The sequence below is a fragment of the Dicentrarchus labrax genome, unplaced genomic scaffold (assembly GCF_905237075.1).
Source record: "Dicentrarchus labrax unplaced genomic scaffold, dlabrax2021, whole genome shotgun sequence".
In the NCBI taxonomy this organism is placed as follows: domain Eukaryota; kingdom Metazoa; phylum Chordata; class Actinopteri; family Moronidae; genus Dicentrarchus; species Dicentrarchus labrax.
The window spans coordinates 14,479,226-14,497,161 of NW_026136709.1; the positions used below are offsets into that span (position 1 = coordinate 14,479,226).

Consider the following 17,936-nt stretch of genomic DNA (forward strand, 5'->3'; position numbering starts at 1 on the left):
TTAACTGCAGCAGTGGATTAGGCATTACAGAGCCTCTTGTTCAAGCCTTAAGAGCTCTTGTGTTTTTTCAAGTTTTTTTCATTTTCCACTTGTTCCTCAGATATGTGGGGACTGAAGTTCACCACGTTGTTGAAATGATCATATTTTCATAATGGAGTCCTGGATGAAATCTGAAAATGAGAAACCGTGGTCAAAGGTAAGAAAACCTTAAGCCCGTTGATTTGAAGCTGTTGGTTAACAAGAAAACCAGGTTAGTTATGTAATAATGTGTTTTCCAGATCTCCCTGACAGGGATTGTGTGAACTATATAAGACAAAGACATCTGAGGAGTGTAATAGATGTATCCCTGAACCGAAAACAGCAGGGAGCCTCATTCATGATTCATACACTGACTTCAACATGCAACAGAAGAAATATACAGATTGTTCACACAGTTTGTTGGCGGGGGAAATATTAATAGGGCCTTCCATTTTTGATCTGTCAGCTTCAAGGTTATCCTTAGCTGTACAAGCAGCTCACCCACAACTTATTTCTGTTGTATCTTTACATAACAATTCAGTGTTTGACTAAGGATCAACATCCAAAGACTCATCCTATCACTTCAAAAAGTGTGCAAATCGCTTTGGTTGCAGCGTGTTAATGCATCTCCACATTGAGCAAACAAATGTAAACACCAGCTGCCAATGTCTTCTCTGTTGGGAGATCAACGCCCAGAGCTGTAAACCTTCAATAATGTCAAGCGTTCCTTCTTCGAGTGTCTGCGCGACAAGGCACAGAATGAGAGATTTAGCCACAGAAAGCCTCTGATTCCTTTCCAATACCACTCGGAGCTCCTTGAGTCCAATTCCCCCATCTGCTAGTTGTAACAGTTGTGAAATGAATAATTGGTGTCAAGTGGCCCCTGTAATGCCCGCTGTGCTGCTAAGAGGCTCAGTCGAACATAAACACAACTCCAGCTAAAGCACAATCAGGACCTCGAGTGAGGCTTGAGTCCATCTCAATCCAGGTACTGTAGATGATTTTCTCAAGGATCTTTTAATGTGTCACCTGTCTGTCTGCCTTCATTCATCCTTAAAACAAGCCAGAAACTCCACATTAAAAACACCCTTTCTCTCTGAGGGGACCTAGAAACAATCTAAGACCAGGCGTATTTAAGGTCATTGCAGTGTAAACATCGAGACAGGAAATTGCAGGTGTGTTCAGACCTGGGTGTGGAGACAAATACACCCAGCCCTCTCAGCCACACACACTCCAGCTCGCACAGAGGAGGTAAAGCCAGCGATATTACATTGTACAAAGACAACATTTCACTAATCTACCTCCACAACTTGTAGGAGACACCCAGGCCTTCATTTCGCCAGACACAACAAAAGGTAAGATCCATATTTTTTATTTTTGTTTTCAGTGTTTTTGAACATCTCTCTAGTTTTTGTTTTCCTTTATCTGAATCACTGCAGTTTGTAAAGAACATCTTTATTTGTTTCTTTTTCTATATTTGTTAAAAAGATTCTTTAAAACAGACTTCATGTGGGGTTTTTAAACCTACATCATTTCATGTTAAATGGAGATGAACACATTAGGATCCATTTAGAGCATCAACAAAGCTCATTGTGTGTGCTGAATCAGTGGACACCGCAGGTTAATTGAAGTGGAACCAGTCTTTCCTGTCACAGTAATGGAAGCAACGCTGGTTATTCAGAAATTTGTTTGTTTGAATTTGTCATTTATTTTGTGCGAGATCAGGTTGCAGAGCACAATGGTTGTTTTTCCACTCACAAAAGGGAGTTGAAGTAGAAGCCTTCTGTAACAGGCAGTGAGAAACGCCATTTAGTCAAGTGATCAAGTCAAATAAATACAATAAATCGATTAAAGAAAAGTTCAGGAGAGGAGAGAGATACTCATTCTCTTCTCCACCCAGAATTTTCAAAGCTTATGTAGGTAATTGATAATAAACTCCTTTAAACGGTTTTATTATCACAAATAAATCAGATTGTTTTGATTAAATGTTTTGATTTACAGATAGTTATTGACATAATGATACACTATCAAATATTACACGCATACTGAGCGTTATTTTAGTTACAGTTTGATATGTGGAGTCTCCATAGGTGTGGCCTCTCCTTGGCCCAGATGACAAATCAAAGTGGTCAATAAAAGTTTGTGAATTGGCAATATATGTGTATATGTTTTTTTTTTTTTAAAGTAACAATTAGCATCATAATTTGGAAAATGTAACGTCTCCCAAGTTTGTTTTTGGGTACAGTATTACAATAAGCATTACCATTATGTTGTACCAGAGTTAGCGTAAAGCTACTTTTCACCAGCAGTTGGCAGGTCACAATTGAATCATACAGAAAAGGATACATAATACAAAATTATATATAATACATAATTATAACAATATCAAGGATATTTTTATATAATGTAAAGAGCCAATGATTTCAGAGTTGGGCAGCTTGTAGCAGACGTCTCAGTTCGACTTTCAAGTAACTTTTCCTCTTAGAAATTAAAATTCAAAGGCAACAAAACAGCCACTTTCTCAGTTCAATACATTTAGGAGTTAAGCTGCTGCCACCACACTTGGTCTAGTATTAATGTTGTTAGAAAACTTAAGATACATATGGCTGTAAATGTAAGTGGACTGATTTTATGAATTACTCTTTACTTACTTACTTACACAATGTTTAAGAATTCACTATTATGCCATAAGTGTTCATTTTTCACAGCTGCTGTTAATTTAAAGTCAAATAATCTTGTTTTAAAGATCCCGATAGAACTACAGCTCTTTGCGTATTATATTACACATTAATATATAGTGAAATTATTCCAGTATGACTCAGTATTTCTTCCCCTCTCAGTCCTCCTCAGACTTAATCACCAAAAGCCACATGACGTAGGACTTTGCAACTTTAGCCAAGCCCTATCAATTAATTTAAATCTCAACCCTTTTTATTCTGTTTGCTTTGTATGTGTCACCTCTTTATCTGATCACCTGAATACCAGAACCTTGATACTATCAATAAAGGGTGTGGTTAACATCCTGGTATAGTGCAAGTGACTTGATCTAGCTCGCCTCACCTTACACCACCCTTTCCATCAATCACTGCCCGGAGAGACATTTTATTCCTACACCCGGAGCAAAGCTTACTGTGAAATATAGCAGGGCTATTTCCCTGGAGAATAATGGCAACCACAGCTCCTCCAGCTATTTGACAATCATATCATATATGCATGGATCCTATATTTGCATTCATGATGGCAGCATAACATCCCACCAAGCCTGTTTCCATACATCATGTCATCACTAAGCCTATATTCTTGGCACAGCTGGTGATACAGTGTGTTTGCTTATCAGTGCTGTTGTTTCTGATATCTGAGTCAAGAGGCAGTTTAAGCGTCACTGATTGCAGAACTTGTATGTTGCTATGGCGCCAAGCTGACACTCATTAGGGGGATTAGAGGTGTTTCGCTGTCAGAGATCCAATCTTTTGAAATGGTTCACTTGTCGTGTTAGAGACATCTGGTTCCAGTGAAAAGATGAACAGGGAACTTGTGAGGCTGAGCGATGATGAGGAGGAGGCTTCAAATTTCAAATTTGTTTGTATGTTCAAGTACTTTGGAGTTACAATTGAATATGTGTTTTCTAATGTGCTATTTATGTTCTGACATTCAAATCTTCTGCAGCTTCCCCTCAGCTCATTTTAGTGTTTTCCAGCTCTTTGTTTTGGTTTTATTACAGGAGGTGGTTTATTTTGTTTGTTTTTTAGCAAAAATGTTAAAACTAACTATACAGTACCTGCCCAAAAACGGATCTAAAAGATGGAAAAGATTGGACTTACATTCATTAGGCGGCCAGAAACATGACTCCAAATGATGCTTGTCATTGTAGGAATAAGCAATAAAGGTGTTATTGTTATGTATTATGTTGTTGGATTATTAATGTGTAAGTAGCATTTTTTTATGTTGAAATTTAATATGCAAGTAATAGCTGTAAAGTCAGTGCACTAAAGATAAAATATTGTGTAACATATGAAAATGTATACATCTGTAAAGTAAAGTTACTCATAATGGAAGTACTCAATGTATGTAGTAATACTACAAGTACCTTAAAAATGCGTACAATAATTGACTAAATGTACTTAGTTACATTCCCACACCCACCTGCATTTTCCCAGCTTACCTTTCCTTTCATACATCTCACCTACCTTAAACGTGTCTTATTGCATAAATCAAACATCTGTACATATATCTATATTTCTTTACACAAAGCATATGATGAAGAGCTTTCAATGCAAATTAAAAACAGCGATAAATCTCACTGTTTCTTGCCTTACATTGTTTCAGTTCAGCAGAATGATGAGTGATGACAGTCCAGACGCGTTCAGAAATGTCAGTCGAAAAGCAGGCCTGCAGATATGGACCATCAATGTAAGTCCTATCCTCACATTACTGTGGTCACACTGCTCTACTTTAAGTAGGGTGTGGTGCGCTGAATTCTTGTTTTTGTGTAGGATTTCACAATATTTCACGTGTTTTTGTTTTCTTATTCAGAACATGCAGATGGTGCCTGTTTCGTCCCAAGGCTTTGGTAACTTCTTTGAGGGAGACTGTTACATTGTTCTTTATGTGAGTACAATACTGGCTGATTTCCCAAGAGGCTACAGCATTAATGAAGGCATGTGCAAGTGTGGGTCTTCAATCCGCGTCTCCTTCTGTTTTTTTCACCAGATAAGTGAGAATAAGAGCTCAGGCCAGTCGACAGACATCCACTTCTGGATAGGAAACGCCTCCTCTCAGGATGAGCAAGGTGCGGCAGCCATCTTCGTCACCCAGCTGGACGAGTATCTGGGTGGGAGTCCAGTCCAGCACAGGGAGGTGCAGGGAAACGAGTCGCCTCGGTTCAGGAGCTACTTCAAAAATGGCCTCATGTGAGTCAATGAAAGGGGCTGGTATGTGAACTCGAAAAGGGTGGTGACCAAATAAAGAGAAGGAGTCCCACACACACACACACACACACACACACACACACACACACACACACACACACACACAAACACACTTATGCTGTAATCTTCCTGAGACATTGCTTACAACAGTAATCCTTTTGCATGAAATCATTATGACACAAATTACACTTGTTTTGTTGAAGAAAACACAGTTTTCTCTCGCCCAGTTCATTAACCTCTGTCTTTTCATTTTGTTCTTGCCTCATGGTCTTAGGACATTGAGGTACATTTTCAAAATGAACAAAACATGACATGATTTCAGCTGTTTTTGCGTTCATCCTGCTTCCAGTCTGGTTTTATTACACATGAACTTTGGAAATGTACAATGATCTCTCCGCAGCTACAAGAAGGGTGGAGTGGCCTCAGGTTTTCACCACGTTGACACAAACGTCTACAACGTCCTGCGACTGCTGCACGTCAAAGGGAGGAAGCATGTCACGGCGAGAGAGGTATGCAGAGTGGAATATAAAGTGGCTGTGTCAGGGATTATTGCTGCCTGCCCAGTACCTCCCACTGGAGCTATCACAGGCTTCACACAGCCACACTATGAGGGGTGTTGGCACTCCCTCTTAAACAAATAATGGCGTGCTTGTTGTCATAGCTGTCAAAGTACGTGCTAATTGCCTAAGGAGTGCAATGACTGTGTTGTGTTTAATTAATATTTCACTATGTTAACATCATTTGTTTCTCAGAATGCTTTTTTAATTGGTTTTACGACAGCTCATACTGCACATTCGAATAAAGGGAAAGTATCTGATAAGCCTCCATCACTCCATGTGCAGGTTGAGGTGTCATGGAACAGCTTTAACAATGGAGATATATTTCTGCTGGACATGGGGAAAGCCATAGTGCAGTGGAACGGCCCTCAGAGCAACAGGAGAGAGAAGCTCAAGGTAATCCTCCACTCTGATTGCTCCGATGTCAAATGTTATTAAGTTTAACACATTTATTTAGAATAAATATAATAAAAAGGGGAAGTTAATTTAATGATCTGTTATGGCCACATTATAGACAAAGTTAGGCCTTAAGTACAATGAAAAAAGGTCTGAATATTTGGAAATAAAACAATTTATTGATTTCTAACGCCACTTTTAGTTAATATATCTTAATTTGGGGGCTTTTCCAAAAAAATATTGATATGTGATTGTTTACCATCAAATCAGCATATTTTTCTGCCACCCCCTTAAAGTCTCCATTCCACCCTCTGGCCACACCATGAATTTATCGGCCCCTGAACAACAAAAAATAAAAATGTAAGCATTCTGCAGTTGAAAACGGTTGAAGTGGAGAAAAGGTTAAAATCTTTTTTGTAGCATTAATAAAAAAGGTGCAAATAATCAGGGCTGTGGTACTTTATACCACTGCAAAGGGCACATGTGTCCATGTAAAAAAAAAAAAATAATTAATATGAAAACCTTAATGTTCAAAAACATTATTTTTGATTTAGATTTTCTTCTATGTGAATGAGGTTACTAACCTAATGCAATAACAATTCCTACCAAATAAAATAAGGGAAATTGAAAACACCATCGTAGGGACAGCAAATATAGATGAATTGCTCTTGCAGATATAAAAAAAGTTATGTTTTAATTGAATTGATGTAGCTCTATATATACAGCATTTGATTGTCAAGTGTCAAAAGATAACTGCAAAAGGGAAATAAGTTAGTTGAAGGTTGTGACAGAGGGTATCATTATCCACTTCTTTAATGTGTTTTAAATTTAAATTATAGATTATTTCTCTGTCATAGCAATAAATTGTTTCAAGGTATTCAAGGTTGGGTAATGATCTTCACTGTAGAAGATATGAAGTTAAATATTAAGCTCCTCTCCTCTCCTTCTCTTTCTTCCGTTGTTTGCAGGCGGTCTTGTTGGCTCAGGACATCCGGGACAGGGAGAGGGGAGGTCGAGCTCAGATTGGTATCGTGGAGGGAGGAGATGAGCGGGACTCCCCAGAGCTGATGAAAGTCATGATGGCGGTACTCGGTCAGAGAAGCGGGCAGCTGAAGGAGGCCACACCTGATGACAAACCTGACCAGGTGCAGAACAACAATGTCAGACTCTACCAGTAAGGACTTGAGTTACATCTGTTGCATCATTGACACAACATGTTGGGAATATTCTAATAAAATCAAACACTGTTTTTTCTTTGTGTTTCTCCTCAGCGTGTTCGAAAACAGCGGGAATCTGGTGGTTCAGGAAGTGGCCACGCAGCCTCTTACGCAAGACCTTCTGCACTCTTCTGTAATCCTTCCAAACATGTTCCTTAGGCACGGTTATTGTAGAAGATGAGTCCTGTCTCATTGTTCATTGTTTCTTCTTTCTCACACTGCCAGGACTGTTACATCGCGGACCAGAGAGGCTCCAGTGTGATGGTGTGGAAAGGAAAGCAGGCCTCCAAGGAGGAGCGGCGGGAAGCTCTCAACAGGGCAATGGTGAGTTCACTAAATAACTACATGTACACTCCTATATATCAGAAGTCCTTGAACCCAAGATAAAGCTCTTTTTTTACTCTATAATTATTCAATATTACAGCTGCCACGGTCACCAAGTTGAATAGTAATAATTTGTCATGAAAAAGATACTCCACTCCTCTTTTCTACCAGGGCTATATCAAAGCAAAGAACTACCCAGCCAGCACCAGTGTGGAGGTGATGACCGAGGGAGGAGAGTCGGCAATGTTCAAGCACTTGTTCAAATCCTGGAGAGATAAAGGGCAAACTCAAGGTCTTGGTTCCACCTACAGTGTGGGAAAGATAGGTAACCTCTACATAACCTTTAATTAATTCAAATCTGGGTCAGATACAGCAGCTGTGGAAGTAGATTTTGAAGACACTTTGTGCACACATAGTGGCTAGCAGGTGAAAATTAAGACTTAATTTATGAATATGATCGTGGACAGCTACAGTATATGGAGACCCAAAAGTGTGCAATGTTAGGAGCATAAATAAGATGAAATCAATGATTATGACTATATACAGACAAAATATATAATATAACCATGTGACAATAAAAGAGCTTATTATAGGTCATTTTTTGTTTCAGGAATAGATGATACATTTTGTTTGTATATAATTATTTATTTCTAATGCTCCACACAGCAAAGGTAGACCAAGTGAAGTTTGACGTGATGGAGCTCCACGCTCGTCCCGAACTGGCAGCACAGCAGCGCATGGTGGACGACGCCTCTGGAGATGTTAAGGTGAGGAAAAAGATGCAGAAACATTGTCTAACACAAAGGGAATTGACCTCTAACTTCAGTGACAGTTGTATTATCTGTTTCATGAGTGGAAGAATGCTGAAACTTTTTGTTCATTTTCATGTCGTATTGAGGTGTGGCGTATTGAGAACTTGGAGCTGGCTGAAGTAAATCCGAGTACTTATGGACAGTTTTATGGAGGAGACTGCTACCTGGTGCTGTACACATATCAAAGATCAGGCCAGCAGCAGTACATACTCTACATGTGGCAGGTCAGTATGGTTACAGAAGGAATATTTGCCTTGTTTTATTTCTCTTTCTGGCTCTGAGAAATGAAAAACAAACAGCTTTAACTTGATCTTATTGTCCGTCTTACACCAGGGCCGTCATGCCACTAAAGATGAGATCACAGCTTGCGCCTACCAGGCTGTCAATATCGATAACAAGTACAATGGAGCCCCGGTCCAGGTCAGGGTGGTCATGGGAAAGGAGCCCCGCCACTTCCTGGCTATTTTCAAAGGCAAACTCATCATTTTTGAGGTTCGATTTCTTTCACTTTTCCTTTATTACAAAATGCTCAGATACAACAAAGGTCCATATCTTGTTTGTGTGTGCAATAGCAGTGGAAAGATGGAGGAATTATTATTGCAATACAATATTTATTTCTCAAGGGAAAAGTATTGCATAAGACAAAACTCATAAAGACTTTAATCTTACACTGTCAGAATAATGCACATACAAACTACAATTAAAAGAAAAGCAAAGATGGTAAAAACCTGAATCTTTTTGCATATTTGTGCATTTCAATTGTGAATTTTATGTATTTATGTGTGTATGCATCTTTAGGGTGGTACAGGCCGACCTGGCGTGGTCAACCCTGATGGAGGTGCCCGGCTCTTCCAGGTCAGAGGGACTAATGAGCTGAACACCAAGGCCACCGAGTTGCAGGCGAGGGCCTCGTCTCTGAACACCAATGATGTTTTCTTGCTGAAGACGGACCAAATATGCTACCTGTGGTATGGGAAGGTATGTGCTTTGTTGTGGGATACTATAACAAGCTGCAAAAGCCTCATATGAATGCCACTTTAAGGAATAAAAAAAGTGAATTTATGTTTGTGTGTTGTTCATTTTCACACAAGTCCGTGTTTGTTTGATGTCTGCCTCTGTCGGTCTCCAGGGCTGCAGCGGGGATGAGAGGGTGATGGGGAGAGCGATGTCTGATGTGCTGTCCAAGCAGGACAAGCAGGTGGTGATGGAGGGCCAGGAGCCAGCTGAATTCTGGGTAGCTCTGGGAGGAAAGGCTCCCTATGCCAGTGACAAGAGGTAAACACAGACAGCAGCAACATCACACCTTAAAATTAGGCCTTTTTCTGGTGACATTATCATAAGAGAAATCTGTGGCTGGTTGGGTTTCTTGCTCAATGACACTTCATCAGCCACATATTAATGAATATGAGCATTCAATATTTCCTTTTGAGTAAAAAATAAATAATCACAATGACCTATAAACAAGGACTTGTCTCCAAAACTCATCCCAAATGCTCTTTAATTATATTTTGAAACATTAATAAGCTTAAATTTAAATCTGCATGGATTATATTTATATCAAGGTCAGTCCAATATTCCCAATGTCATCTGAAGCCAATGAAATACAGTCTGCACACCCCCCTCCCTAAACACACACACACACACACACACACACACAGCAGATTATACAGTTGTAATGGCAGCGAGTTCTGTGTTGTTTCAGACTGCAGAGGGAGGAGCCTCCTCACAGTCCCCGGCTGTTTGAATGCTCCAATCAGACCGGCCAGTTTAGGATGACCGAGGTGGACGACTTCGCCCAGATTGACCTGGACGAGGAGGACGTCATGCTGCTGGACACCTGGGAGGAGGTGAGCGACCAAAGGAGCTGAAATCAGACTTTAGGTAGATGTAGAAATGCATCCTCTGGCCGGAAAGAAATAACAAGCTGTGAAATAAAGGATTAATTTGCTTGATGAGTTGTATTGAAAAGGAAAATGGAAAGAAAGTATTAATAAACTAAAAAAGCTAAATTCTTCTGAAGAAAATGCTCGGCTTACAAGGGAAATGTCAAGTGCAAACACTGTAAACAGGTTGAAAGGTATTGAAGTGTTCATTGTTTCTATGTGAGAGGTTGTGTGGGAGGGACAGCACAGGTTGAATCACTTAAAGAAATTAGTTTGATATTTGCTGAGAGTTAGCTGAGGCGACTGATAAAACTCTCATATATTCATCCAGTAAATATAAATCTACAGCCAGCAGCCAGCAAGCTTCATGTTAGCGTACTCAAGACTCAAAAAAAAGGGGGGAAACAGCTAACCTGGCTCTGTCCAACCCCCGGCAAATTGTTGTTTTCGCATTTTGATATTTGTTTGCATGAAATAAACTAACTTGTTAATTAGTGTGCTTTGGAGTTGCTTGAAGGCTTATTTTCAACCTTTGGATTGAGCCAGGCAAACTGCTTTCAGTCTGTGTGCTAAGTTAGGCTAACTGCGTCCTTATGAAGACATTTCTGTCAACAATTGAGTTCTAAAAACTTTGATTTGCATTGCAGTGAGGATATTGTTGTATGTTTTCAGTTTAAACCTTGTTTAAAAAAAACTTCTAGAAATTAGTCTGCATGTTGAAACAAGAAAGAAATAAGTGACTAGAATAATGGAAAGAAAAAAATGATTAAAAAAAGACTTCAGATAAGAGGAAGATTATTTCAGTGAACAACGCATCATGTTTTTTAACCTTTTTTTTGAGTTTGTTTTACCAAAATAGCCAGTACCTACGGCCAAATTGTCAAATAAATGTAGTGGATAAAAAAATGCAACATTTCCCTCTCAAATACAAGTGTAAAGGAATGGAAGGACTTGATTAAACGAACCTCACAGTGACCTAGAAGAGATATATCTCTCTTTTTCCTTCTTTCTCCAAATCACATCAGATTTTCTTGTGGGTTGGAAACTCAGCCAACCAGTACGAGACCAAGGAGGCGTGGAACTGTGCGCAGGAATACCTGAGGACACACCCAGCAGGCCGCGACCCCGACACTCCCATCATCTTTGTCAAACAGGGATACGAACCACCCACTTTCACCGGATGGTTCAGTGCATGGGACCCACATAAGTGGAGTGTGAGTCTGTTACAGCCTCTTTTTGTGGTTTTAATACAATAATGCAGCATGACTACTACATCCAACACTGATTATGGAAGAGTGACACAAATGTCACATGAATACTATGAATAATTTTGTGCGAGCGATGATTTTATGGATTGTTTGAAGATGAAGACGACCCTGCATGCTTACTAATTTTCAATCCTGGCTCACTTGATCTTCTCAACAGGGAGGCAACTCCTATGAGGAAATGAAAAAAAAGCTGAGTGATGCAGCATCTCTCTCACAGATCACTGTTGTAAGTGATTGACTGACACTAATCCTACCACTAATTGACTAAATGTACTAATATCACAAATGCAATGTTGTCTCTGTGTGATAATTTGTGAACAGTTTTGATCCCAGTTTTTCCCAAATGTCATATATAAATCTTCCAAAAATATGATTTCACTCACCGATTTCATATGTCTTTAGGATCTGAACAACTCTAATCTCAATAAGAGTCCTGTTGGGATTAGTGGAGGTGGTTACAGGGCTCCAGGAGGCCCCATGAGCTCCCCTCCGGTCTACAGGGTCCATGGTGATTTGTCCCCCAGACCCTCTACTCCCACTAGCCCGTCTACCCAGAGAGCCCAAACCTCTGTGTCCATGAACCTGTCTCCTTCCTCTAACTTCAGTCCGTCATCCCTGGCTGGTGGCACGGTGTCCCCCTCTGCTGGAGGATCTGGGATGTATCTGGACCCAGAGCTCCTCATCAACAAATCTCCCAGTGAGCTGCCGCAGGGAGTGGACCCCAGCCAAAGAGAGGTGGGTGCAGAATTATGGGTCTGGTGCAAATGGCACCAACATTTTTTTTTATCACAGTGTGAACACCACAAACCACATGAGGATCGGATCTTTTCCAGTTCTGATTTTGGCCAATTTCTTATGTGGTCCTAATCAGATACCTCAATGTGAACAGTCATATCAGAATTCATGTGACTTTTATGTACCTGTAGATCTATGTTTGTCTACACACATTGGGGCACATTTTAAAAAAAAAGTTTTAAATCAACAGCTTCACCTACAGAGTGTCAATGAAACAGGCACAAACTACTACAAAGATATGCAAAATGATGACAAAGAGACAAAAAATAAGAAAGAGACAAGTGAAAAATGACACAAAAAGACTCAAAACTAAAAAGAGATGGAAAATGACTGAAAGGAGACACCAGTAACTACAAAAAGACATGTGCAGAACACCTAAAAGCAATATATAACGGCTACAAAGAGACTCAAATTAACCCAAAATGTCCACAAGGAGACACCATGTTTCTGGGAGACGTAAAACAACCACAAAGAGACACTTTGTAGTTGTTTTGTGTCTCTTTCAGTCTGGGTGTCTTGCTCCTATGTAAGAAGGATAGGTGGGCCCTTTCCCATGTCTGTGCAGTGGGCAGTAATAATCATGTTGTAATTAGTAGGTATAAACGTATCCTAATGTAATAACACATTGAGTACTGTAGAGGTCAGCCTAACTGTTTGCTGTCCTCCTCTGCACTCTGATTTCAGGACTACCTGTCTGATGTGGATTTTGAGAACCTGCTCGGCACAGGTCGCTCAGACTTCCGGCGGCTGCCAAAGTGGAGGCAGAGTGACTTGAAGAAAAAGGCAGGACTTTTCTGAGAAATGTTTGCTGTTGGATTATGCTTAAATGTTGTCAAACTTGTCTCACTGTATACTAAGAAAACTTATCTGTAAACCAAACAAACCACATTTTAATTGTTGTTGAGAAAGAGGATGGGAAGAGGCTTTGATCATTTCACCCAATTTTTTTTTTTTAACTTTCTGACAATATTTTGAACCAAGTTAGTGATTAAACATGTTGACTAGAATTAGATTACAAAAACAAGAATTAAATTTCAAGAACTCTAGTTAAATGCTTTATATTTATCTATATTTTTCAATGTTTTATGCTGATCATACCATGATCAAATTTTCTCCGAATGTTATTGTCATTTGCCATGTCTGAATCACTAATATTATGAATAAACACACAAAAACTTTCAATCTGGGACTTGGTTTAATTGGAGATCTAGTGCAAATGTGGATTATGAGACAAGACATACAGAAAGCACTGACAGTCATGAGTCACAGAAACAACTGCTGTTCTACATCGGATGATGAAAAATAAAAATATGATTTAAAAGATCAGGATCTGACACAAAATAATTGAAAAAGTGAATTATTGTTCAATATATTTAGAGCAGATTCATGTATGATATAGTTCATTTCTTGATATTCAAAAGGGAAGTAATAAAGCATTTTAGTGTCTTGTTTAAAAAAAATAAAAAAAACAACATTGTGGAGCAGTCCACTGTCGTCTTGACACATACACACAGACACACATGTGGCTCTCTCTTAAAGGGCAAAACATTTTCCTTTTAATATCACACTGTTCACTATTCATACTGTTGCTACAGGTTCTAGTGACCATCATCATTATGGCATTAACATTAAGAAAACTTAAATCAAGGCTTTTTGTAGTTGGAAAAGACATAAAAGACTAAACCAGCGGAGTGCTTGTTGAGTTGCTTGATAAATACAATGTTTCCATGAGCGTTAGTATGACTTGTATTGACCTGAAAGGAAATATAAAGCCTTCAGAAATCTATAAAAGTATTATTTAGATATTACACAGCCAATATATCCTCAGCTGGAATTCACATAATTTACTGTACTCACACCCTAATATGTCACCTTCAGTTTAATGACTTTCTTTAAATTATTTCCACTATTTCTCATTCATTCACATTTTCACTGACTCTTGCTTGGTTACCATTACAAGAGCTATCAACCAAACCTTTTTAAAACGCTAAAATTACACAATGACAGGAAAGTGTTACACAGACATCGTGAGTCAGCGGCTGCGGCACAGCAGATGTTTTTTTTTCCATGAAAAGTCATATATTTCACCAGAGTTATACTATTTAGCTTTAAAACTGGACAAATTCCTTTAGCGTTTTCCCCAAAAAAAGAAATGCTGCTGCTGGCATTGAGGGTTTTCCAAACACGGGCCTACTGGGCATCGATGAGCATGAGATGCACAAACAGTCCGGCTGATGTGATGACGTCTCCTCGCTTGGTGAGCAGTGGGATGTGGCGATATCCTGAAAAAAAAAAGGAAGTTTTAGCTTCGTCAGCAAGTCATAACCACTTCATACTTCATATGCAGACAGAAAAACATTAGTCATATAATTTTGATAAAGTTGCTGCTGTTAAAGGCATTTTGAAGAATATGATTGAGTGTTAAGGCTTCACAATGACGAAAGCCAAAGTTGCAGGTGAATATTAAAACCAGATGGTGCTGCTTATCTTGTCTTGCATAATTATTACAAACGTAAACGTCTCTGTGTGACGTGATAATTCACCGATCAACATCTCAGCTCTTAGTTCAACACCTCAGCACACTAGAGCAGCTAACATCTCAGGCTTTCTCCAGGTCTGTTTGAGCTGCACTGTCTTACCGTTCTGTACACTGGTGAGCGGTAGACAATACTGCCCGATGTGATCATTTTGGGATGTTGAGTCATAGTCCTCCACCACAAATCGCACCATGACCAGCTCTGGGACGTGGATTTCAAACTCGAACCTCTGATTCCACATTGGGTTGAACCCTGCAGGGATGGATTGTTCAGTTGGTGCAACTCATTAATAATACCGTATATATATATAATATAAGTTTGCTGCCACAGTGTGTGACATTTGCTCCGATAAAAAAAGGATGTATGGTAGAATTCAGTGTTTGCACGTCTGTGTATGTTTATGTGTGTTATGCTCACCATTGTTGTCAATGTGGCGTGTCTCCTGGCTGTCAATGTCTCCCGGGACACCGTGGATCTCCACTCTCACCAGAGGGTCAACGATGGATTTGTGTTTGTCTTTGTTGATTTTAGGTAACTGTTGAGCTGAGATCACCTTTTGTATTGGGACACACGAAACACAAACACAAAAAAATGTGACAAAACAAATATGGGGGGAAAAAAAACAGAATTATGCCTACAAGAGTAACTGGTAAATATTTAAAATACAAATTCAAATTGGTTTTCAAAAGAATTTGACCTTTGCTTATATTTGTTAGAACTCGGGGATACACATGAAGCTTACGGATGTAAACAGAAGCGGAGCACCTTCTTTCAGGTTCAACATCTAATAAATCTCACCATGACATGAAAGGTCTTCCTCTTTAGCCAGGGCCCATTGGTTAGTGCGTTGGGATCAAACTGAGAGGACAGGTTTCTCTGAAATTCAGGTTTCAGGATGTAGCCACAAAAACCGTTTGGCAGAAACCGACCCTGGTTCAGATCCATCTCCTTGCAGGCAGTCTGGAAGTTCAGTGCCACTAAAAAACCAAACCAGAAAGAGAAGAAAGTGAAACCATTACTCTAAATATAACAATAACACTTCATATATGACTGGGTGCTTCTGGCTGGATTTCTGCAGGTACTAATGTGAGTGTACCTATCTGGCAGCCAACGTTCCACATAGGCACCGGATTATAGTTGGAGGAGTCCGTTCTGGTGCCAGCTGGGTAGATCCGACTGAGTTTGTCCATGTTGTGATGGGTGAAGGCAGTAGCTACAGAATGAGAACACATTAAAACACTGATGCTTTAACACACTTTCCATAAACATCCCATAGTTTGTCAGTCAGATTAGTAAAATGTGGTGTTTACCTGAAGTCTCAGCCAGGTTGAAAGCTTTACTCTCCTTGAGGGACGACATCTCATAGAATTCCTGGTTTTCCTTGGCGTGTTCAAAGCCATTAAAATGGACGCTCTTGCAGTAGATGACGATGTCTGAGAGCTGTTTGGCAAGTTTGATTTTTGATTTCTAAAAGGAGATGGGATAGTGGATCAGTTTTGTTCTGCTCATTCGAAGACAGTATGTAAAATAAAATATATTACAGATGAGTAATAAGCACTTGTCACACCTTTGGTTTGGCTTTTTGGCCATTCTCCTTACAATCTGCAGCCTCATCATCCTCAGACACAGTGTCTTCCTCTACGGTGTTGTTGTTGTTGAAGAAAGCCTCCAGTTTGTTCAATCGCTTTCCCTTGATGAGGAACTTGCCCTTCAGTTCCTGCACAGAAACAGACAAAACGTCTCTTTATACAATTTATAAACAATGAACTCATGATACACACTGTGCAGTAATGTGGCACGTAATTGCTGAATGCAGGGAGTCATATTCTTATTGCTCAATAGCAAAAAGCATGTGTTACTGGTTAATGCTAGTCACCCCCTCTCGACAGCCAATGACAGAGAGGAAAATGTTGCGTAATGCATAATTTTAAATTTCATTTGAGGCTGACAATGCCACAGGCATTCATCCCATGGGTGCTACATTTGAACAGGGCTCCGGAATGTCACTGAAAGATGATTTGAGGTGCTAACATTTCTTACTGACAAAGATATAAGGTTTAAAGGGGTAAAGATATGGGGAGAAATGAGGAAGATGGAAAAGAGAATAAAGGAACACATAAGAATGAAAAGAAATGCAAAAACAGGCCAAAAGGATATTTGAAGAGAGATGAAAATATCTGAAAGGTAGGTGAGGTAAAGTGTAAAGTGCAACCAGTTTGTGGAACAAAAAATACTTTAATATAATGTAAACTATGTGGATTCCTTGCAAATTTTTGCGGGTGCAAACACTAACCTCTGTTCACACTCAAATGAAATTCCACTGGCCACAACTTTGCTTATCAAACAACATGTTCTCTCACACACTGCCAAGTCAGATCTTGTAACAAAAGTTAATTAACAACTTCTGTCTAAGTGCTCAGGCTAATAAAATGCAAAACTCCTGTGTGCCAACATGATCTACACATGGAGGAGGAGCAGAGGCTTGAAATTGATGCTGTTTTGATTATGTGGTAGTGGTTTGTTTGGTGCTCACATAATGAGGAGGGGTGTTACTTTAATCTCATCAGCTTCCTTTCCCAGACAAATCTAATACTCAAGTCAGTAAACAGGAAACGGACAGAAATTGGCAGAGTGATTTATTAACTTGGAATTTTAAGGTGTGTTTAATCTGGGAGGGCAGTTACAGCAAGGCTCTAAAGACTGGTATGTAGTATGAATCAGAGAGCTGAGGTTAAAGGCCACACACACACCTCTGGTGAGGGGAAGTTGGTGGGCATTTTGTTGCCCAGAGGCTTCGTGACCAAAGCATCACCCAGGATGGAGATCAAATGATGGGCCATGAGCTTCTGTTGGTCCAAGGTGCAGTGGTTCTCCAAGGACAGGATCACTGGGTACTCAGATGTCTGGAAAAACAAAAGGAAACAATCATTCAGAGAAGGAGAAGCTCAGCCTCTCCTTAATTGTCTGAATGATAACAATAGGAATGGAAACTAAATGATAGATCTGCTCCCACGAGTAATATATCCCACATACTTTGAAGGCGTAGTCTTTGATGGCTTTGATGACGTCTCTGAAGATCACTTTGGATGTGAGTGTGTGGCCGTGGAATATAACAGGCTCCCCATTAGCTCCATCCCAACAGTCCAGTTCCACACAGCGACAGCTCTTCATCAGTGCTCTGCAAGGTCAGAAAAAACCTTC

The 17,936-nt window shown here is 39.7% G+C and overlaps 2 protein-coding genes across 4 annotated transcripts in view; one reads left to right on the forward strand and one right to left on the reverse strand.

The window, feature by feature from the left end:
• vill (villin-like) lies at nucleotides 1-13,380 on the forward strand. 2 transcript variants are annotated; one of them, XM_051410793.1, is made up of 21 exons: nucleotides 1-196; nucleotides 1,335-1,373; nucleotides 4,345-4,428; nucleotides 4,552-4,626; nucleotides 4,729-4,928; nucleotides 5,347-5,455; nucleotides 5,789-5,899; nucleotides 6,868-7,073; nucleotides 7,171-7,249; nucleotides 7,342-7,440; nucleotides 7,612-7,765; nucleotides 8,107-8,207; nucleotides 8,339-8,476; nucleotides 8,586-8,744; nucleotides 9,051-9,230; nucleotides 9,382-9,527; nucleotides 9,955-10,099; nucleotides 11,161-11,349; nucleotides 11,561-11,629; nucleotides 11,806-12,138; nucleotides 12,883-13,380. In XM_051410793.1, exons 1-21 carry the CDS (start codon nucleotides 152-154, stop codon nucleotides 12,994-12,996), a joined length of 2,775 nt encoding a protein of 924 aa, XP_051266753.1. In that variant the 5' UTR covers nucleotides 1-151; the 3' UTR covers nucleotides 12,997-13,380. The 2 variants fall into 2 exon arrangements, with proteins under 2 accessions (XP_051266753.1, XP_051266754.1); XM_051410794.1 differs by lacking the exon at nucleotides 11,561-11,629.
• plcd1a (phospholipase C, delta 1a) overlaps nucleotides 13,375-17,936 on the reverse strand; it is a 16,095-nt gene continuing 11,533 nt past the window's right edge. For both annotated transcript variants that reach the window (XM_051410796.1, XM_051410795.1), the window contains exons 7-15: nucleotides 17,769-17,913; nucleotides 17,486-17,638; nucleotides 16,303-16,452; nucleotides 16,046-16,202; nucleotides 15,832-15,948; nucleotides 15,534-15,712; nucleotides 15,153-15,288; nucleotides 14,838-14,987; nucleotides 13,375-14,480 (exon numbers count right to left, since the gene is read on the reverse strand). In XM_051410796.1, the coding sequence (XP_051266756.1) occupies nucleotides 14,389-14,480; nucleotides 14,838-14,987; nucleotides 15,153-15,288; nucleotides 15,534-15,712; nucleotides 15,832-15,948; nucleotides 16,046-16,202; nucleotides 16,303-16,452; nucleotides 17,486-17,638; nucleotides 17,769-17,913 (1,279 nt within the window). In that variant the 3' untranslated portion in view covers nucleotides 13,375-14,388. The remainder of the gene's footprint in view (nucleotides 14,481-14,837; nucleotides 14,988-15,152; nucleotides 15,289-15,533; nucleotides 15,713-15,831; nucleotides 15,949-16,045; nucleotides 16,203-16,302; nucleotides 16,453-17,485; nucleotides 17,639-17,768; nucleotides 17,914-17,936) is intronic.